Consider the following 20,172-nt stretch of genomic DNA (forward strand, 5'->3'; position numbering starts at 1 on the left):
CACAATTTACACCTTGTACAAAACATTAGGAACATCTTCCTAATATTGAGTTGCACACGCTTTTCACCCTCAGAACAGCCTCAATTCATCAGAGCATGGCCTCTTCAAGCTGTCGAAAGCGTTCCACATGGATGCTGGCCCATGTTGACTCCAATGCAGTTGTGTCAAGTTGGCTGGATGTCCTTTGGGTGGTGGACCACTCTTGATAGACATGGGAAACTGTTGCGTCTGCCACTATACCCCATTCAAAAGGGCAATTAAATCCGTCTTGCCCACAAAAACAATTGTCTGGAGGCTTAAAATAATTATTTAACCCATCTCCTCCACTTAATCTACAATGACTGAAGTGGATTTTCACAAGTGACATCAATAAGGGATCATAGACTGACCAGGAAAATCCAGGTGAAAGCTGTCATGGAAAAACATAGTGTAGAAATCATTAGGAATGGCAGTGTATAAGGTACTCTTACACAATTAAACACCACACAAAGAAAGTTAAAATCTACTTTTTTTAATGTTGGTGCATTAGTCTTAAAGTTGCTAGTTAACAAATTAGAATTTGATGAAATGTGATGAAGTGTGTGGACACAACCCGAAGTAGTGATCAGTTTTACATACATTTCCTGTACACACGGTGAAAATAACGGACACTTCTTCTGACCTAAACATTTCAAAGTGTTACGGACAAAAATAAAGTACTGTATAGAGCGATGGGTTAGAAAAACAAAATGGGCCAAAAACTCATCTGATAAACCTAAAAACACCTTAAATATTAAATGAAATGCAGGTTAAAAAAAAAAAAAGAGGGTTCAGAAAATTGGTTTACTTAAATTTAGGCACTAAGTATAACCCTGGAAGAAAAACATAGCAATCAACCTAAGACACAACGCAAGGCTTCTTGGTTCGCCGTATCTTTTTGCCACATTCCGTTGCCCATTTCTCAAACCACCAGCAATTCCACAACAACAACAAAAAGACAGTTGTTAAAGCAATAGACATAATTTTGTGACGTGTCGGGCTAAAAGAAAAAAATAAAGAAAAATAAGTAGCAAACTGAGGCAAGAGGCACAAATACTCTGTCAAGATCAAACTGCTCTAAACTGTCAAGTCATCTTTACACTCTTTACTTAAGAGAGACTACCATGGTGATCCACAAACCAAATGGACACAATCACTTATGAGATGGGCTCATCTACAGTCAAGGAAGCTGCCAATACAGTCATCTAAATGTCGGTTTGGCTGCCGGTGACAAAACTAAAGTATTTATGTGTATTATTATACATGTAAAAGTAGAACCTAAGCGCTATTGGTTGGTTGCATAGATTTTGACAGTCGTTTCCAATGCACAGTGTAACATGGTAAATCCAAACTAAATCCCCCTACATTTCAATATGGTATAACGTCAAGAGATTCCGTTTGGACTCGCATGAAGAGCATTCCCAATGGTCAACATAACATGTTTCACTAGATAGACACTAGAGAGTCGTCTGCTGCTTTGAAAGTCCGGGTTTCTGCTCTGGAGTTGGTTTACACTTTGATTCATGCATGCAGATCTAATCTACAAGGCTAAATGTTCACCGCAGTACAATTAACTGCACATGAATCCCACCCAAAAATAAATATATACCCCTATTGTATATTGCATGAGTGTGAATATTTCTGTTTAAAAAAAAAGAAAGAAAAAGATGAAATGCCACAGTCTCTTATAAATAAGAACTTCCACATAATGGCTCGTCGTTGTGAAAGAGATTGGTGATGTGAGAGTGTGTGGTTTAAAGCCACAAAGAGTTCCTAACACGAGAAAGGCAACAATATGCTTACAAGGGAAGCTGGTAATATTACACAATGACTTCTACTTCATATAGGCTAGAATTCCATTCAATTCCAAAGTCACTTTGAGCTGGTTGGACAGTATTATGATGATTAGCGAGCTATATTTATAAAAAAGTAGGTATTTACATACATGTATATCTTACATGAAAAATGCTTTCTCATGCTCTGGCGATAACTATTATTTAGTTCTTGAGGTAACAATTATCAATTCATTTATTCATAGCCAAATGACTGCACGCACAGCAAACCACCCTTGCCAGTTATACCTGTAGTTAAAAGGAACCATATGGCTTAAGATTCTGTACAAATCACTACGGTCATTCATACACACACTCACACACACCGTAGTGGAGGCTGGTGGGAGGGGATATAGGAGAACGGGCTCATTGTAATGTCTGGGATGGAGTCAAACGTGATTTCCATATGCTCGACGCGTTTGATACCTTTCCAATAATTCCATCCCAGCCATTACAATGAGCTCTTCCTCCTATAGATCCCACACCAGCCTCCTCTGGTACCTATTATTCTCTTCTTATAATCTTAGTAACGCTCATTGTTATTTTCTTACTTGTGATTACGAGAACACTCTAAATTGACTGACTAGGTAAACAGCAGCAGCCGGGCCAAACATACGGTAGGTCCACCGCCACAGAGCCAGGGGTAGCTAACACTGTTAGCTAGCTAGCCAAAAGCCATGCAGAAGAGTAACAAAAGGAATATTTTGTGATGGGGGAATTACTAGCCGACTGCCCGAATCAGGGGCTGTATTCACAGACTGAGCAGTGGCCAATGTGGCTAGATGTGTGTGATTGGCCTATATGGTCACATGATCATTCTTATCTATACATACAGGTTACATTACAGTGATGAGAAGCTTGTCCTCTGGACGTATATAGGGGACAGCCAGACCTGGGTGGAATACTCCAGGTGTGCTTTGTTTAGCTGTCAGGCGCAACGGAACCAATGAAATCATTCCAAAAGTGCAAACTCCACATGCCAAACAATTTAAATCAAGCTCAAGTATTTTGAATATTTGAAATAGGTACTCAACCCAGGCCTGATAGGGAGGGGTACCCACAATGCACTCCTGTTCAAGAACTAAACAGTCTCCTCCAGACTCACAGTATGTGTTCATGTCTGCTTCCGCCTGTGCTGCCACCAACATGTCCCAAAGAACCCGTTATCAGTCAAAGGAGCATTCACATCCCTGATTTCACCGTTGACCGTTCCCTTTCATCACTGTCAGGAGACTGGGGAGGAGAGGGTTGTGCTAACACAGACGCATGTGTTGTACAAGGAGAGGCTATCACCGCTTCAGAGTTCCAACGGGAGACCGTGTGGTGCTTAGAACAGGGGCGTGTCGAGGGGGGGAAGGGGTTGGTTCAGAAGGTGTTCATAGAAACCCCCCCCTGGATCAGTAGATATCAGGAAGGTCTGAGTATTTCCTATCAAAGTAGCCCCCTTTGTAGAGCCAGTCCTGAGAGGACGTGTAGGGGTTTGTACCTGACTGGAACCATCTGGAAGACACGATAAAACACAATTATGGTTTAAATAAAAAAACACACACACACACACACACACACACACACACACACACACACACACACACACACACACACACACCACTGTTTACCTTATTATTATGCAAGTATTTTATGAAAAAAAGTTAATCTTGAAATGTGAGGACACCCAAGTTCTCACCGAGTGGACCATTCCTCCTCGTCCTTGGAACGGTCTTTTCGTGCCGACCTCTGTTTCTCCTCCAGCCTCTCCTTCTCTCGACTGGCCTGATCTGCACAAACAGGAACATAGGATCTTAGATTACTCATTTGATACATGGCCCTCCTGACAATTGTATTATTCTGTAATTAAAAACTGACACACAACCATAACTTCAATAAACCAGACTAATACTTTGGCTATGTGGATATTTTACTGTTCAATGGATTTTAACCCCGCCACCCCACACACACACTAAGAACAGAAAGGACTCTGAAAACAAATAGGACATGTGAATGCACCACCCAAAGGGAATGCTAGAGGGCAGCCTCGTCTAGCAAGTGTGGGGATGTAGCAGAAAGACTATTACCCATATCTCCATTCTCCATGGCTCTGATGTCGGGCCGCAGGCGGCAGTCTGTGGGGGCCAGGGTGGCCTGCATACCAGGCTCCAGCTCATTCAGTGACATGGCAAAGTTAGTGAAGTTATACATCTGGAAAAACAAGATCCTACAGAATTAACACCATCAAAATCGATGTGCGTGTGTGTGTATATAAACTTAAGTAGGAGTGCTTCAGGTATTCTAGAACAATCACAGGTGCTCTTGGAAGGGAATAGTAATTGAAAAGAAAAAGGCAAAATTATAGTCCAGGCAATCGTGTGGGTTTGAAAGATTTAAAAGCCTTTATTTATGGGCCAAGTCATTATTAAAATACACCAACGGGTATCGGCGTAGGCCTTCATCAGTGTGGAGGACAAAGCAATGAAATATCCTAGACACACCTGTGCCAAGGTGATCACAGGTAATTGATCTATTGGCCACTAGGGACCTGCATAAGAAACATATACGCTCAACTTGTATGTGTATGAGCATGTGAATGTACACGTTTCTTTGTTTACACGCCGGCGTGCGTTACCTGAGCAGAGTGTTGGGGTCGTGACGATATCCTCCACAGCAGGGTGCTGCCAGGGATCACAGCTACCGTCTCCAGGACCTCAGGCATGTTGTCTGCATCGTCGCCGTCGACCCCCTCAGGCTCCTCCTGTGTACAGGTACACAGACCACACAGGTACACACAGACCACACAGGTACACACAGACACACAGGTACACACAGACACACACAGGTACACACAGACACACACAGGCGCGCGCAGACACATGTCTGATATAAATAGCCCTTTTTTCAAAACCAAATTAAATGTGTATTTTTCCTTATGAATAAAAGCAACAAAAACAAACATCAGAAATTACTTAAGCAAGGGATGTTTACTTCGTGTACCATGAGTATACCATGTCTACTACAAACAGAATACTGAAATGAACATATAACATACTGTTCTCACTGGTTTACTATATGGGTCTTTCTAGAAACTAGGGTACCGGCGAGGATTTTCTGCGGTGGACAACTTATTTCCGCTGTTGATAAGTCATCGATAATAATCTGCCAATTTTGTTCATGTCAATACATTAAGGGGGCGGGGGGCCCGGGTTCGATGACAGATTGTCACAACCGGACGTGACCAGGAGTCTCCCATAGGGCGGCGCACAATTGGCCCAGCGTCAACCGGGTTAGGGAGAGACAAGATCAGAATTGGATCGCAATTGGATATCACGAAATTGGGGAGAAAAAGGGGCTATAAATAAATAAATAAATAATCCTGGATCTTGTCGTTGGACAGTTTTTATGGCATCGAGATCTCGCAAATGCTTGGGCTCCCGAGTGGCGCAGCAGTCTAAGGCACTGTACCTGAGTGCTAGAGGTGTCACTACAGACCCTGGTTCGATTCCAGGCTATATCACATCCGGCTGATTGGGAGTGCCACAGGGCTGACTTGCCTGGTTAAATATATATATACATATTTAGTGTCCTTATGTCACGGCGTGAAATCAGTTTTCATGGGCACACAAAACCAAAATAATGTCTGGGTTAGTACAAATCAAATGCTTGTAACCGAAAGTCACCTTAAACTTAAAACCAATATCGATACGGTCATTAACGTGGTTCTTCAATAATTATGCAGAATACTTGCCAGGTGAATAACAGCTAAAGTGCGGGGAAAACGTGTTTGCAAAGAATGTTTTGGCGTCCCATTCATTGCGTTGGTGAAGACAGTTGTGCCGTGATCCACGTTGGATCTAATATCCCTAGTAAATTGATGTTGATTATGTGTTGTCTGCTTGATTTACAGCAGGATCTTGTTCGATTTCACAGAGAATGAATGTTTTCATACATTTCTGTGCCTCAGGTTTGACAGTCTACTGTGTTCAATTGTGTTGGATAGACTATTACACAACACCCAACGCTATATTCTTTTCCATTATTCTGGATAGTAGAATGACAAATTACATCGTAGCCAAGTGGGTTTAGGGTCAAATACAGCATTTAAAAACAGTCTGCAGTCATCTAAATTCATTCAGGGCTTGTAAAATGATATCTAGGCTAAATATAAGCCTTCCACAACCATAAGACCCACTTATCAAAATAGTTTAACTTTCCTTTTTGCAGTAATCATTGATCTTGCTTTTTTATGAAGATGCCCTTTTTGTTACAAATTTAACCAGAACCGTCCACAAAGAATTTTCCATAATGACTGAATGCATTATGGAAAATTAACACGTCTCTCATGCACAAGCCAACTTGCTAATGAGCGGCCAGATTAATGTTTATACTTCAAGTCTAGCGAGGGTTGCCATGTCTGTAGTTTTCCTGTCAAATTGGTTTATTTTGAAAACAGTGTCGCGGGTGAAAATGTATCAGTCACGGGTTATGTTGTTTTGGTCTACTTCTAAATTAAACCGCGGCTGCCATGGCATTTCTATTTTTTTCTCTTCCTTCTTTAAACAAAAAAAAATCTATTAATTTCACTGTGACCTGCTTCTGCTGGCTATCAGGCAGTTGCTGAGTGAGTGTGTGAGTGTTGGGAGGAAGGGTGCATTGGCCTCTCTCTCGCTCGTGACCATTTGATCTGAATGAACTATGCCTTGAAGGTGTCAGAAACACAATTTTAATAATACTACATTAAAATGTTCAAAACAGACTGCCGTTTAGCCTATACTTATGTCATTAGCTACATTTTCTGTCGCCTCTCATGTCAGCATTGATGTGGACATGAGGCTGTAGCCAACACGCATATAACCTAGGCTAAACTTTTACATGCAGGCTAATTATGTATGTACATTTAGGCAAAATGTATATAAATATTATAATAATGTTGGCTTTTTTGAAGAAAAAAAATGTGAATTTCTGGCTCAATTGACAGTCCCCTTTGATCTATTTCAGTAGTAGACTACTCACATTAGTTTCTGTTGTAAATCACTGAATGACCCAGGTCCTAGAGTAGACCCATGTTGGCATATCAAAACATTCCAAATGTCATTTGGGACAGTTCATCATAAGTTTGGGACAATTCTGGGACAGTGATAGAAAGTTGAAGTCTGAGTTACAGATTAACTTCATTACTTCATTACTGACTATCAAATTATAAATAGTAATTATTGATTAATTAGTAGAATAGAACTCATAATGTACTGGACTCATGATGAATCTCCTCTCTCCTTTCCATCTTGCTACAGCGGGATGGATAACTGGGACATCAGGCTTGGAGCCACACATGAATTCTAACTTTTTTTTATTAAATAAAATTAGCCAAAAAGGAAACTTGGGGCTTTTCGATTTTCAGTTTTCATACTCCAGTTGAAAATGTGATTTTTATTAATACTATTTAACGTTGCTTAAGTTGATGAAAAAGAGACATCCTACATCTTAACCATTCACTATCAACCACTTCTACAGTTCAGACTAAATAATTTGGTGTGATGAACCAATAGTTAGCTTATTGGATAAATGTGCCAACTCTTCTCGTGCTGCAAAAACTTTTTTTTTTTGGGGGGGGGGCTAGTTTTCAGGCCTAGTGGGCAGGTTGAGAGTGGTCATTAGGCTAGAAATTGTAGCTAGCCGTGGCAACCCTGAGACAACATCGATCTATATTAGCTAGCTAACAAGGTAGAACAGTTGAACTGCCATGAACATACACCTGTGAACAGCATGCTAGCCTGTCCACTTTGTTTAGATGTTGAGATCGAGTGATCTACCTACCTGGATAAGAATATGCTTATTTCTCAGAATGAAAACGAGTTGTCAATTCGTCATATAAATGCTTTTTAAGCTCATGATACATTTATAAAAACAGACTAAACAGCTAGCACATATCACTTTGTGGCTAAAATGCTGCTCGCCTTAGGCTACTTGGCACCGTAATGTTGTGCCAACAAAAACAGAGCGTTTTTCCAGAATCAATGTTCCTTAATACTCCCGTTTAGTAGTCTGCTCTGTGCGTAATTTTGAGAGTCAAGACAAAGAGGGCGTTAGAAAGGTTAAGTTCTCCTCTGTTACAGTAAAATAATGTCTCAATGTGTTTCGGTGTCCATAGGACCGATTCTGTTGAACCAAACCGGTCGCTGATAACCGCAGAGAGGAGATCTCTGTTGTTGTGAGTTTCAGGGGGAGGGGATTGTTGTGTCCTGGAAGGTGCCTACTGCAAAGCGCGAAGGAGACGAGACAAAAAAGACATGAGAACAAGCGGACATAAACACTCATGAAAACAAACCAAAAAACTAGATAGATACTTGCAATACAGGCATTTGGAAACCCGCGCCACTAAATACATTTGAATTAACTCGATATGACGCCAGGCCCTATTCACGAAATAATCTGGTGATAAAGTTATGAAATGACACATTTTAAAATGATATATAGTCCTAGGCCTATGTTGTTGTTCGGTGGAGTTACGGGCTAATTTGGCATCAATTCACTTTTATTTCTCCAAATACACGAGGAACTGCATAGCAATCTTTTTCATTTTTGTTTCAAACCATTGATCCACACAAACCATTGTCACACATTGGCCCCATCATAGAAAGACCCATATATAGAACATACATTAGAGGCTACAGACTACCAACAGTGACCTACCATAGACTACGTTTTTTTAAAAACCTTGACATATCATCATGGCATGCTGCCAGAATCATCAGGAAATCAAAATGAGAGGAGAGTTATATCAAGAAAAGTAAATGTTGTATAGGCCTTATTTACAATGTGTCAAACTATAAAACACAAGCTATGAAAACAAAGAGCCCACACTCCGTATCTATAACCTCACAGTAATTGATTGGGTAAGAAACCACCGACGTTTCGGCATCCCTGTGCCTTCTTCAGGGTAATAAAAAAAAAAGAAGACTATTAGGCTCAATCTGCTTTGAAAATAACTTGCAGGGAGGTGGACCACTGGGGGCGACCAAGCTATACTGTGTGCGAGATATAAAGCAAGCTCTACGTTAGTATTCTGAAATGAATTCTCTCGATTCTGAGGTGTTGATGCGTGTACATGTATGTATGCGTGTAGGTGTGTGTGTGTGTAGGTGTGTGTGTGTGTGTAGGTTGTGTGTGCGTGTAGGTGTAGGTGTGTGTGTGTGTAGGTGTGTGTGTGTGCGCGTGTAGGTGTGTGTGTGTGCGCGTGTAGGTGTGTGTGTGTGCGCGTGTGCATGTAGGTGTGTGTGTGTGTCTTTGTTTTTTTCCACTGGTTTCCAATTTTTGACATGTATGACATGTTACATCTTTCCTGCTAAAATAAATGTAAAAAAACACATCTCATTTGCTCCATGTTGTGTGAGACCCACTCACCGGACTCTTCTGTTTCTTAGAGTCTGCCTTCTTCTCAGCCTTCTTGTTGGACTCGTACGTCTGGGGGTCCACGCTCCACATGCACTCGGTCCACTTCCCATAGATCACACAAAGCTTCTTTTTACTGCCAGCGACAGAGATGGGAGGAGACGTCAGCAACCAAATACTGCTGTACTGACAGAGAATGACACTGTGCTATCATTGTGTGTCCTGTACGGCTCAGTTGGTAGAGCATGGCACTTTCAACCCCAGGAATGTGGGTTGATTCCCAGGGCCACCCATTCGTAAAATAGATGCACGCATGACTAAGTCGCTTTGGAGTCTCCTAAATGGAAGATATTATTTATTATACCCACCAGGGACGTGTTTAGCAGGGAGCAAACATTTAGAAACCTAACTGATCACGACACGGGCAAAAGTGTCACAAAAACACTTACAACTGGACCAGTGAATTCAGGACCAGAGAAGAAAGCCGTAGTCAGTTTATCAGAATGATGCCAATACCTCCACATACCTCTTATCTTGAATGTAGCCCTCCACCCTGTGCAGCTCCTTGCCAAACATGCCACACGGCTTGAAGTTCAGCACACACTTATCTCCAGTACTGCTCAGGACAGAAAGGAATGAGAACAATGAGGAGAACAGACAAACCATGCCATTATGGCTCAACGACAGTCTTCACTCCATACCATTATGGCTCAACGACAGTCTTCACTCCATACCATTATGGCTCAACGACAGTCTTCACTCCATGCCATTATGGCTCAACGACAGTCTTCACTCCATACCATTATGGCTCAACGACAGTCTTCACTCCATGCCATTATGGCTCAATGACAGTCTTCACTCCATGCCATTATGGCTCAACGACAGTCTTCACTCCATGCCATTATGGCTCAACGACAGTCTTCACTCCATGCCATTATGGCTCAACGACAGTCTTCACTCCATGCCATTATGGCTCAACGACAGTCTTCACTCCATGCCATTATGGCTCAACGACAGTCTTCACTCCATACCATTATGGCTCAACAAGTCTTCACTCCATACCATTATGGCTCAACACAGTCTTCACTCCATACCATTATGGCTCAACAAGTCTTCACTCCATACCATTATGGCCCAACGACAGTCTTCACTCCATACCATTATATACCATACCGTGCTTCTACACCTGCATTGCTTGCTGTTTGGGGTTTTAGGCTGGGTTTCTGTACAGCACTTTGAGATATCAGCTGATGTACGAAGGGCTATATAAATACATTTGATTTGATTATGGCTCAACTACTGTCTTTACAAATTAAAGGGTGAATCCTAGCTTCCACTTAAGACACATTTTCACTTGGTTTCCCATTGACGTCAATGCATGATGACGTGAACATTTGACTTAAATGGAAGACTAACCCCTAAGTCCGCTATGCTGAAAGTGCTGGATATATACACATCTGTATGCTTCCAAACCAGGAATTGAAGGTAAAATAAGATAAACTATAATATCCAGTCCTTTACTCACCTGTGGTTGAGGATTTCTACAGTGCCATACTGCTCGATCCACAGTTTGCCCAGGATGACATTGTGTACACAGCAGAAAGGGTTGGTCCACGTATAGACCTCACCGTGCCTGGGGAGAGGAGGGAAGGAGAGGGGCAGCAAACACAGTCTCAGTGCAATGGACTCACACACAACAAGAGAGACTTTGTAAAGAAAAATAGGATTACAGAAGCTGAAGCGGTACTGGCTTTGACAAAGCACTGAGAAAACAACCAAATAAAACCCTATGACCAGGTATAGATTTAAAAAAAAATAAAGCCCACCCACCCACCCAACCACGTTTGACTCACTTGAGGAGTTCTAGTGTGATAGTTCCCTTGGGCTCAGCCTCCACACTCTTGCCCCAGAACTTGAGTTTGGGGTAGATGGAGCCATGGAAGACAAAGTCCCCGACCATGCTCTCAGCATGGAAGGCACTGACAGGGGGGTGGTGGCTGACCTGCTCCGAGATCAGCCTGTAGCCCTGGTCCTCGCTGGGGGGCGAGAGTAGGCAGGAGAGGAAGTGAAAAGGAGAAAGGTTGTTATCATAGCCTACTGAAAATAAGGTCAGCAGAGGAAAACAAGTGTTGTTAAATTCATGCTTGAAGGCAGGTAAAGACGTCCTATTAAAAAGGCCAATAACGTGTGCAGTCTAGTCAAAGACAGGAAGGAACTGTCCAGGGCTACACAGCTTTTTACAACTCCTCTCTGTGTCACTTTGTATGGGAGCGTTGCAACCCTGTCCCCTCACCGCGTTAGTTCATAGGTCTCTCCTAGCAGAGGGTTGAAGGGCTTTCCAGTCCTGTCCCACTGCGACGCCACGGCCGACACGGCAAAAGCAGCTACCGCCTGGGAAGAACGGAGGGGAGGAGTCAGCCACAGGATTCACTGGCTCACACACACACACACACAGTCTAGTTGTGATCCAGCTACATTCAGTCAATTAAATTAGCTTTATTGGCATGACGTAACAATATAGATATTGCCAAAGCTTATTTTGGATATTCACAATATAAAAATGAGAATCTAAATTGTCAACGGGACAACAGTAACAACAATAACCAAGGGTCAAAATAACCATACATTCAACAATAACAATACGCATACAGTAGAGTACATGTGCAGGTTGATTGGTCTGTCAGACACTGTCCCTCATCTTATGGCAGGCAGCAATGTAGTGCGCTGCCAACCCACAGCTCTCTGTGTCCTCCTCCAAACAGCACAGGTAGCCTATCCTCATCAGAGAGGTCTTTGAAACCTTGAATAAGGGTTTCAAATTTGGGAAAATGAGACTAATTGTTTTATATATTTTTTTACATTTTGTCAGGAAATGCAGCTCTGTCTCAGGTTCTTCTGTTGTGCAGTGGTTGCACAGCCTTTCCTCTACAGGGAGCCAGGTTTTCCTGTGTCTACCATTCTCAATGGCAAGGCTGTGCTCACTGAGCCTGTACTTTTTCAAGGTTTTGATCAGTAAACATGGTCAAATATTTCGCCACGGTGTACTGTCGATTTAAGGCCAGATAGCACTGCGTTTTGCTTTGTGCTTGTGCTTCCCAATAAGCAATATAGTTTTGTTTTGACTGTGTTGTAATTTGGTTTATCCTGATTGATTGGATGTTCTGGTCCTGAGGCTTCAGTGTGTTAGTAGAACAGGTTTGTGAACACAGCCCCAGCTCTTGGCATTGCAGGGCTTGGTAATGATATGAGAGGGGGTTCACTGTATTTGAGATGTTTCCAAAACTTAATTGCTCTTTTTTGAGTTTGTATTGTTAGTGGATATTGGCCTAATTCTGCCCTGCATGCATTGTTTGTAGTTTTCCTCTGGACATGTCGGAGAATCTTACAGATTCTGGAGCGAGGTGTGGATCCCACACCTCGCTGCCATAAAGTGCAATTGGTTCAATGACATATTCAATTCGTTTTAGCCAAATTTTAATTGGCATTTCAATTTGCTTTTTAATGCCCTCTCACCTGCATGCGCTCTATGGAGTCGGACAGCAAGCAGGCTTTGTTGATGAGGTATGTGTGCTCCATGTACTCCGTGATCCGCTGGAGGAAGCTCAGGGGCTCGTTGAACACGATGGGCATGGTGATCTTGGACAGCTCCTGCACACACACACACACACACACACACACACACACACACACACACAGAGAGAGAGAGAAAATGAGCAAGATTAGAACGCAAAATACTTTCACACAAGTGGGATAAAATCAAACTCACTGGCATTAGTAGAGACCCAGAGAACGTCACGGTCTAAAAGTGGTCCTTTAGATATGGTCTGTAGCCCTTACCAGTCCAATGCATTTCTTCAGAATGCCCCACACACTGAAGTTGTTCCTGGAGAACATTGGGGCAGGTAGCGTTGTCCTGAAAGACGTCAGGAGGAGAAAGTCAAAAACACACACAGAGAGACAACACATTAGTGTCTAGCAGAGAATCCGAGGGGAGGAGAGTATCCCTAGGGTGACTATCAGTAATACAGTGTGCGATGGTAGAGGCTGACCTGTTGGGTGTCGTCATGCAGACTGACTGGGTTAGAGTTAAGAGGAGCATGAGAACTGGCCAGTCTTCTACCAGGGTTAAAGCTATTAACAATGTGGAAGGGGTGAGAGGGAGAGAGACTAAGGTGAAGAAAGAGTGTCGACAGCGACAGAAAGCAAGAGAGAGACGACAGAAAGAAACAGAGAGAAGCCTCGGGAGGAGAGGACACGGCAGGAATCGGAGCGTACCTGCGCTTCCTGATTCCGTTCTCCGGTGATGTGGAGCCATTGCTCCTCGGGGTGACGTCGTACACCCCTGCGTCTTTAAAACTGGCCTCCGACGCGCCCTCATACGACTCATCAGAGTCCAAGCCTAACACACATGAAACGGTCGGCCACAAATTAGGGAAAGGCTATACAGCACACAACTCACCTTGCCTGACAAGGTTACCTAATATAGAAATGATAAAACATGCTCGGATAATAATAATAAAGTAGACAGTCTTGCAATTGGGCTACAGGTTAAAGCAATGACTACATGAGGGGGAGCCGCAGAACTGATTGCAATATGGACGTTGTGACATGACAGCCACTGTCTGACGCTGAACTAAGCATCGTAGGCGTGGAAAAGAGAAAAGGTGTGGTGCCCCGTTAACATTTTAAAATAAATAATTGGGGCTAGCCATGTGATCTGGGATTGATAAGGGTCCTTCTACACCTGCGTTGCTTGCCGTTTGGCGTTTTCGGCTGGGCTTCTGTACAGCACTGAGACATCAGCTGATGTGAGAAGGGCTTTATAAATTCAATTGATTTGATACGAGACGGACAGGAACGACAATGTGACGACGCTCCGCAGTTCAACCCCACATTGTGTGCTTCCACCTCGCACGCCGTTTCCTTCCCCGCTGCTGCTGATGGCAAAGCCAAAATCCTGGACGCTGAACAGACCGCTGCATTGTTAAAGCTGTCAGTTAAGCTGCTCAGGTTACAGCATATTGTGTGGCACTGTGCCACAGCATGAAGTACAGTACAAAGACACACCTCTACCTCCTGAGTCCTGACCATGACAGTTATCAGAGCAATGTTCCAAAACACCAAAAGCCCCCCCCCCCCCCCCAGAAGTAACTTCTCCCGTTTCAGAACTTCCATGTTGAAGGACGCTGATAATTGTGATAAAAAAAAAATGCTGAGTAACACTGTCAATGTTCTCTCCCTCTGTGTGTGTGTGTTCTCCTACAGGTTTGTGGTTACCTCTGAAGGTCTGGTAAGTCATTCTATTATGTACACCCCCCCCGTGCGGACAGGGACACCCACCTGTTACGGCGTCGTAGAATTCATCATCGTTGTTCATTGTACAGGGTCAAAGCCGGACCTCCAGGTGCTATCGGAGAGGGAGGTGAGCCTCTAGAACATGGTCCCTATAGCGGGCCTCACTGGTCTCTGGCACGGCAACTTCCTCCTCCGCAACCACGTCAGAAAAGGCAGCAGCTCACACAGCAAACCTGCTGGACACATACTATAAACAGTTCAGGATTGTATTCATTAGTGCACACCGTAGCAAAATGATTTGCAAAGGAAGACAAAAACATGTTCTGGTAGCCCCTCCCCTCCATGAGGTTTTTCTGGGTGGTGACCTGAGTGTAGGAGGACTAGGGTGAGTGACTGACTGTTCTCAGGGAATGCCTCAAAAAAACACACTAACTGGGGAATTTTGGACTGTACCAACGATCAACAAGCCGTGTTGGTGTGGGCCCTGTGGTGGAGCCGTGGGCCCTTGGTGTGGGCCCTGTGGTGTGGGCCCTGTGGTCCGGGCCATATGAAAGTGTGTATGGCGGTATTTGACGGTCATTTTTTTTAAATGTACATTTCTGCATAATAAAAGTTGTAAATGTGTCTTATGAGATGTGCAAGATCCAAGGACTGCGAAGGACAATTCCATTTTTTGTCCAACTCCACTTGCAGATTTTTAAATCTACCTGCCACAGTGGCTGGTGAGTTTGCAAAACAAATGGCCACTGGATTGATGCAAATAATCATTGTATCATTCTGCCAGGTAGGCATAGGCTACTTTGTAGTTAACAATGAATTGAGAAGGAAAGGTAGTCAGTAGCATAAGTGGTAGACACGAGGACTGCACACACACAAACAGGGACATTCTTGTTGCCTCTTCAGAAAGTTGCAGGAAACACAAATCACTGACCCATTCTGTTCAAGTCTTATGATAAAAATAGAGCAAATAAATTACATTACAAATTACATAGTTGATTCCCGAATAAGGTCAATAGATTTTGAAATATTCCGTTTGAATGCCTAGATTCCGCGAGGGCCCTAATTATTACAGTTGGACAAGAATGAGGCTCTCCGCTACCTATTGTTCCTGCAGTGATGATTCACCATCTTCCTTGAATGTTTTTAGAATTTATCTGCAGATAAATCACCAAAACGACTAGGCCTACCAGTAGCATATGCAAATTATGGAGCCAAATGAACAGCGCTCTGTCGGTAGGCTACACTGACTGATGAGAGTCGCTCACTTTAGCGACATTATCTGGCAAGCCCCGACATCCTAGGAAAGGAAACCTAGGATAATCATTTGGTTTACTTGTCCCAATGCGATACCATGGATTTAAGTTAAACATTCTAAAAACACAATGCCACTTTGACATTATGGGGTGTGGTTTGTGTGTGTGTGTGTGTGTGTGTGTGTGTGTGTGTGTGTGTGTGTGTGTGTGTGTGTGTGTGTGTGTGTGTGTGTGTGTGTGTGTGTGTGTGTGTGTGTGTGTGTGTGTGTGTGTGTGTGTGTGTGTGTAGGCCAGTGATAAATTTCAAATGTAATCCAGTTTGAATTCAGGCTGTACACAACAAAATGAATCAGTCAAGGGGTGTGAATACTTTCTGAAGGCACTGTATAACCACGTTGCATGCTTTATGAATGGCAAAGTGATGTAGCGGATCGACTTTATTCAGACAGTTGACAACTTTTAAAAACAAGTCAACACTTGCTGTTCAGTTGTCAATCAAAAGCACAGTAAATAGCCTACAATGCGCCACGACTCCACATGGCTGGCTAAAGTGAACTTTAAAGGAAAATGAATGAATGTGACAGAAAATAATAACTAAGCTAATTAGTCATTCATTTTAACTCATCGTTCCCACTTACATTACACAGGAAGTGTACATTTAGGAGCATTGTGCTCTCGCCCTCCTCTGTGTAAAGAAATTTGACTGCAACCAACCACAGCGCACGCAAATTGTACCAGGAGGCGGGACAGACAGCAGACCGTTTCCCTGTCCCTGCTTTGTGACTGACAGCACCCTATCCTATCAACAGATTGCTAGAAGATGCATATCGAATCATTCTGGCGGAAGAGGGCTCGACGGACTGGCGAATTAAAACTTTTAAACGAAAAGTAGCCTAGTTAATATGAAGTGGAAAAAGTAGCTGGCTGAAAATGAGTCTGTACCCGGCTGATTGGCCAACGGCCGGCGCTGAACGGAAAATAATGCAAGATGGCGGCAAAGGCATTCTAAGTGGTTTTAATTGGCTCTCAATTCTGATTTGCTTTATACAAAACCAAACTACGACAAAACTGACAGTGAAGAAGCACTGTATTAACATAAATCATTATCTATACGGTATTGTACAAATCTATACCAGTATACCTTAAAATTCTAAATATTTTAAGGCCTACCTCCCCACACTGTTGTATGATCAACACAAATAGAGAGCACCGGATTCCAAAACATCACAGCTGAACTATAACTGAAACTCCTTATCCTTCACCTGTTCTTACCTGAACAGCACTCTCTCATGTAACAGGGTTACAGGGTTACACCTGCACGAGAGAAACTAGAACCTAAAGTAAGGGGAGTGTTGCATCCCAAAACATCACGTACATTCACAATAAGTGTTATCGACTAGGCTTGGGCCATATCGCTCCTTCTCTCATCCCAGGATTTACAGTATTAAACGGCATAGGGGGCGCTAAAAACGCAAGAAACGCCCATTGGGCCTCAATTACCAGAATGCTAACAAAAGTAGCACAAACAAATAGTGAAATCACAGTTTTTGCTCATTAGCATTTAGCTAAAAGTGTAACTAAAATTGCAAGGACAGGCAAATCCAGCTCATTAAGTTACACAAGCATAGCTAGTAGCTACCCAAAATAGAGAAATTGTGCAAATGAACAAAGTTGTGATGCTGCTCTTCCTTCAGAAAAGCACGCATGTGTACGCGGAGCAGACGGGAGACGAACGGAGGAGAAAAACAAAGCAGCTCGTAGGAAGCACATGGAAGACATGGCAGCTGTACAGATTACTCATCTGCAGGTAACAGCTGAAGAAAGTAGCTACAAATATAATAAGAAGCTACAAAAACTGTCTGCTCCGACAGGCCAAAGGGCGCTAGGACTTGGAGCTTGGAGGATACTTTGATCTCAGGTGGTTTGCATGGCCTACAGCTTCAGGCCTTTGTGCTGTAACAGGATAGGCAGCACATTTGATTTAAGTACTAAAAAGTGTTGCAGTCACCTCACCTCAGACAAGAAAGTTAAGGCAACTTATGACAACGCACAATCACGTGTCAAATTAAATGTATGGTTTTACCCATCTATGCTTGAACTAAAATGGTGAGGAGGGCTAAAGTCGGCAGACAGTGACCAATTATTGGGTAAAATTTCTGAGGAGTAACCGATCTCCCACTGCTAAACCCATCCGGACATTCTGTAGTTGTCCCTCAGGTTGGATCCCAGGTTGGTTCCCGCTCAGTGACCACCGACCTCGGGTCTGCGTGAAAATATGTGAACTACCAACTGGATCCGACATGTTTAAAGAGTTTCGTTCCTTCAAAATTTCACACATTTAATTATCTTAAAACGATTGTCAGGGGGTCGGTCCCCTTTCATCAAAACAAATGTGTCAAAATATAATTTTATGACAAACCGGCATATTTGCTTTCTGAAAACGAGCCCACTGCGATCTGCACATGTTATGGGGTAAAAAAGACCACTTGTTGTGGGAGAGGAGCTGCTCTTTCAAGAGCAGAGCTATTTAATTAATTTGTTTTACTTATTCAATTTGCTAGTTTATTCCATTTATTAGTTTGGGCTATTTTCTTTCAAATAAAACTAATGTTGAATGGCTCAAGTCAAGTGTGATAGGTCTAGCATATTTGTTAGCATAAAGCAATTAGACACATTCTTTCCGAACAAACATTCTTGACAAAGTTAATCTTCGTGTGTGTGTGTGTGTGTGTGTGTGTGTGTGTGTGTGTGTGTGTGTGTGTGTGTGTGTGTGTGTGTGTGTGTGTGTGTGTATCGGATTCCTATTCTACAAAAAAATATTGTAGCCTAGTGTTAAAAGGCTGCCGATCGTGACCACTGCCAACTAGTGGTCACGATACCAGAACTAACTTCGATACCGATACCAGGTTTAGTATTATGATACTCTATACCATCAAAACACCACAGCAACAAACAAAAAAAGAAGTGGCACTTGATCCAGACAGATCTTTTGAGGTCAACAGCATTACATGTGTCCATTGTTCTGAGAATGTAAAGGAAAGGAGATACCTAGTCAGTTGTAAAACTGAATGCGTTCAACCCAACCACTAAGAAAGAGAGGGTTGCGGGGGGCTGCCTTAAATCGATGTCAATTAAAAACAAAGTCAGATTTGATAGTTTAACAACCTAACGGTAATAATTTATTTGAATGGTAAATCTATTGATTACCTGGGAAAAATCAAGATGTAGCCTAGGTCTAGTCAGGTGAATGCATATTCAGTAAGAGTGTGTGTACGTATTGAGTCAGTGAGTTTTGTTTTGGCTGATTTCATGGGCATACTGATGAAAAACAATCACTTCTCTTTCCATTTGGGACTTATTTTTATTGTACCCATCAACAACATTTGCATAGAATAAGCAAATCTCTCATAAAAGTCTCTCTTTAGGACCTAATCACGTCATTTACACAGACAGTGAGAGACAGGATAAACGTGACTAGGCCGAGGGAGACGAAGTGAATTGCATAACATTTTTTCCAATGACTATTGTTTTTGGTGAAAAACAGCTTTGAAGTCAACATATTATCACAAAGTACCAGTGTAGTGAATTGATACCTTCAACCTACAAAGCTGGAAGCTACTAGTATCTTCTTGCATTGGTAAAGTGTTCTAGCCTGTAATTAAGCCATAGGGCACAAGATGATGTAGTCCAGAAAAAAGAACAAAAAAAATAAATAAAGAATACTTTTTTTTAATATAGATTTTTATTTTATTTTACCCCTTTTTCGTGGTATCCAATTGTTTAGTAGCTACTATCTTGTCTCATCACTACAACTCCCGTACGGCTCGGGAGAGACGAAGGTTGAAAGTCATGCGTCCTCCGATACACAACCCAACAAATCCGCACTGCTTCTTATCACAGCGCGCATCCAACCCGGAAGCCAGCCGCATCAATGTGTCGGCGGAAACACCGTGCACCTGGCAACCTTGGTTAGCGTGCACTGCGCATGGCTCGCCACAGGAGTCGCTGGTGCGCGCTGAGACAAGGATATCCCTACCGGACAAACCCTCCCTGACCCGGACGATGCTAGACCAATTGTGCATCGCCCAACGGACCTCCCGGTCACGACAGAGCTTGGGCGCGAACCTCTGGTGGCACAGCTGGCGCTGCAGTACAGCTCCCTTAACCACTGCGCCACAAATACAAAATATATATATATTTACCCCTTATATATATATATATATATATATATATATATATAGTGAAGTAAAAGTTGTCAAAATAAAAGCGTATAAAGTACAGATACCACAAAAAACGACTTAAGTAGTACTTTCAAGTATTTTTACTTCAGTACTTTACATCACTAGTAATAATGGAGACACCAGCTACCAGATTCTCTACAGTGCTCCTAATACGGT

The 20,172-nt window shown here is 42.7% G+C and overlaps 1 protein-coding gene across 4 annotated transcripts in view; it reads right to left on the reverse strand.

Annotated features, from left to right (window-relative positions):
- Window positions 1-495: 495 nt before the first annotated feature.
- Window positions 496-20,172, reverse strand: part of LOC124031787 (oxysterol-binding protein-related protein 2-like) — a 29,903-nt gene continuing 10,226 nt past the window's right edge. For 2 of the 4 annotated variants that reach the window (XM_046343447.1, XM_046343448.1), the window contains exons 2-14: window positions 14,568-14,758; window positions 13,503-13,626; window positions 13,065-13,140; window positions 12,741-12,875; window positions 11,521-11,618; window positions 11,081-11,263; window positions 10,753-10,860; window positions 9,754-9,843; window positions 9,240-9,363; window positions 4,471-4,596; window positions 3,923-4,046; window positions 3,535-3,625; window positions 496-3,350 (exon numbers count right to left, since the gene is read on the reverse strand). In XM_046343447.1, coding sequence (XP_046199403.1) covers window positions 3,248-3,350; window positions 3,535-3,625; window positions 3,923-4,046; window positions 4,471-4,596; window positions 9,240-9,363; window positions 9,754-9,843; window positions 10,753-10,860; window positions 11,081-11,263; window positions 11,521-11,618; window positions 12,741-12,875; window positions 13,065-13,140; window positions 13,503-13,626; window positions 14,568-14,604 — 1,419 coding nt within the window. In that variant the 5' untranslated portion in view covers window positions 14,605-14,758 and the 3' untranslated portion in view covers window positions 496-3,247. Of the gene's footprint in view, window positions 3,351-3,534; window positions 3,626-3,922; window positions 4,047-4,470; window positions 4,597-9,239; window positions 9,364-9,753; window positions 9,844-10,752; window positions 10,861-11,080; window positions 11,264-11,520; window positions 11,619-12,740; window positions 12,876-13,064; window positions 13,141-13,502; window positions 13,627-14,567; window positions 14,770-20,172 lie in introns of all 4 variants that reach the window. The other 2 variants (XM_046343445.1, XM_046343446.1) reach the window with 2 other exon arrangements.

Source organism: Oncorhynchus gorbuscha, linkage group LG03 (genome assembly GCF_021184085.1).
Source record: "Oncorhynchus gorbuscha isolate QuinsamMale2020 ecotype Even-year linkage group LG03, OgorEven_v1.0, whole genome shotgun sequence".
Taxonomy (NCBI): domain Eukaryota; kingdom Metazoa; phylum Chordata; class Actinopteri; order Salmoniformes; family Salmonidae; genus Oncorhynchus; species Oncorhynchus gorbuscha.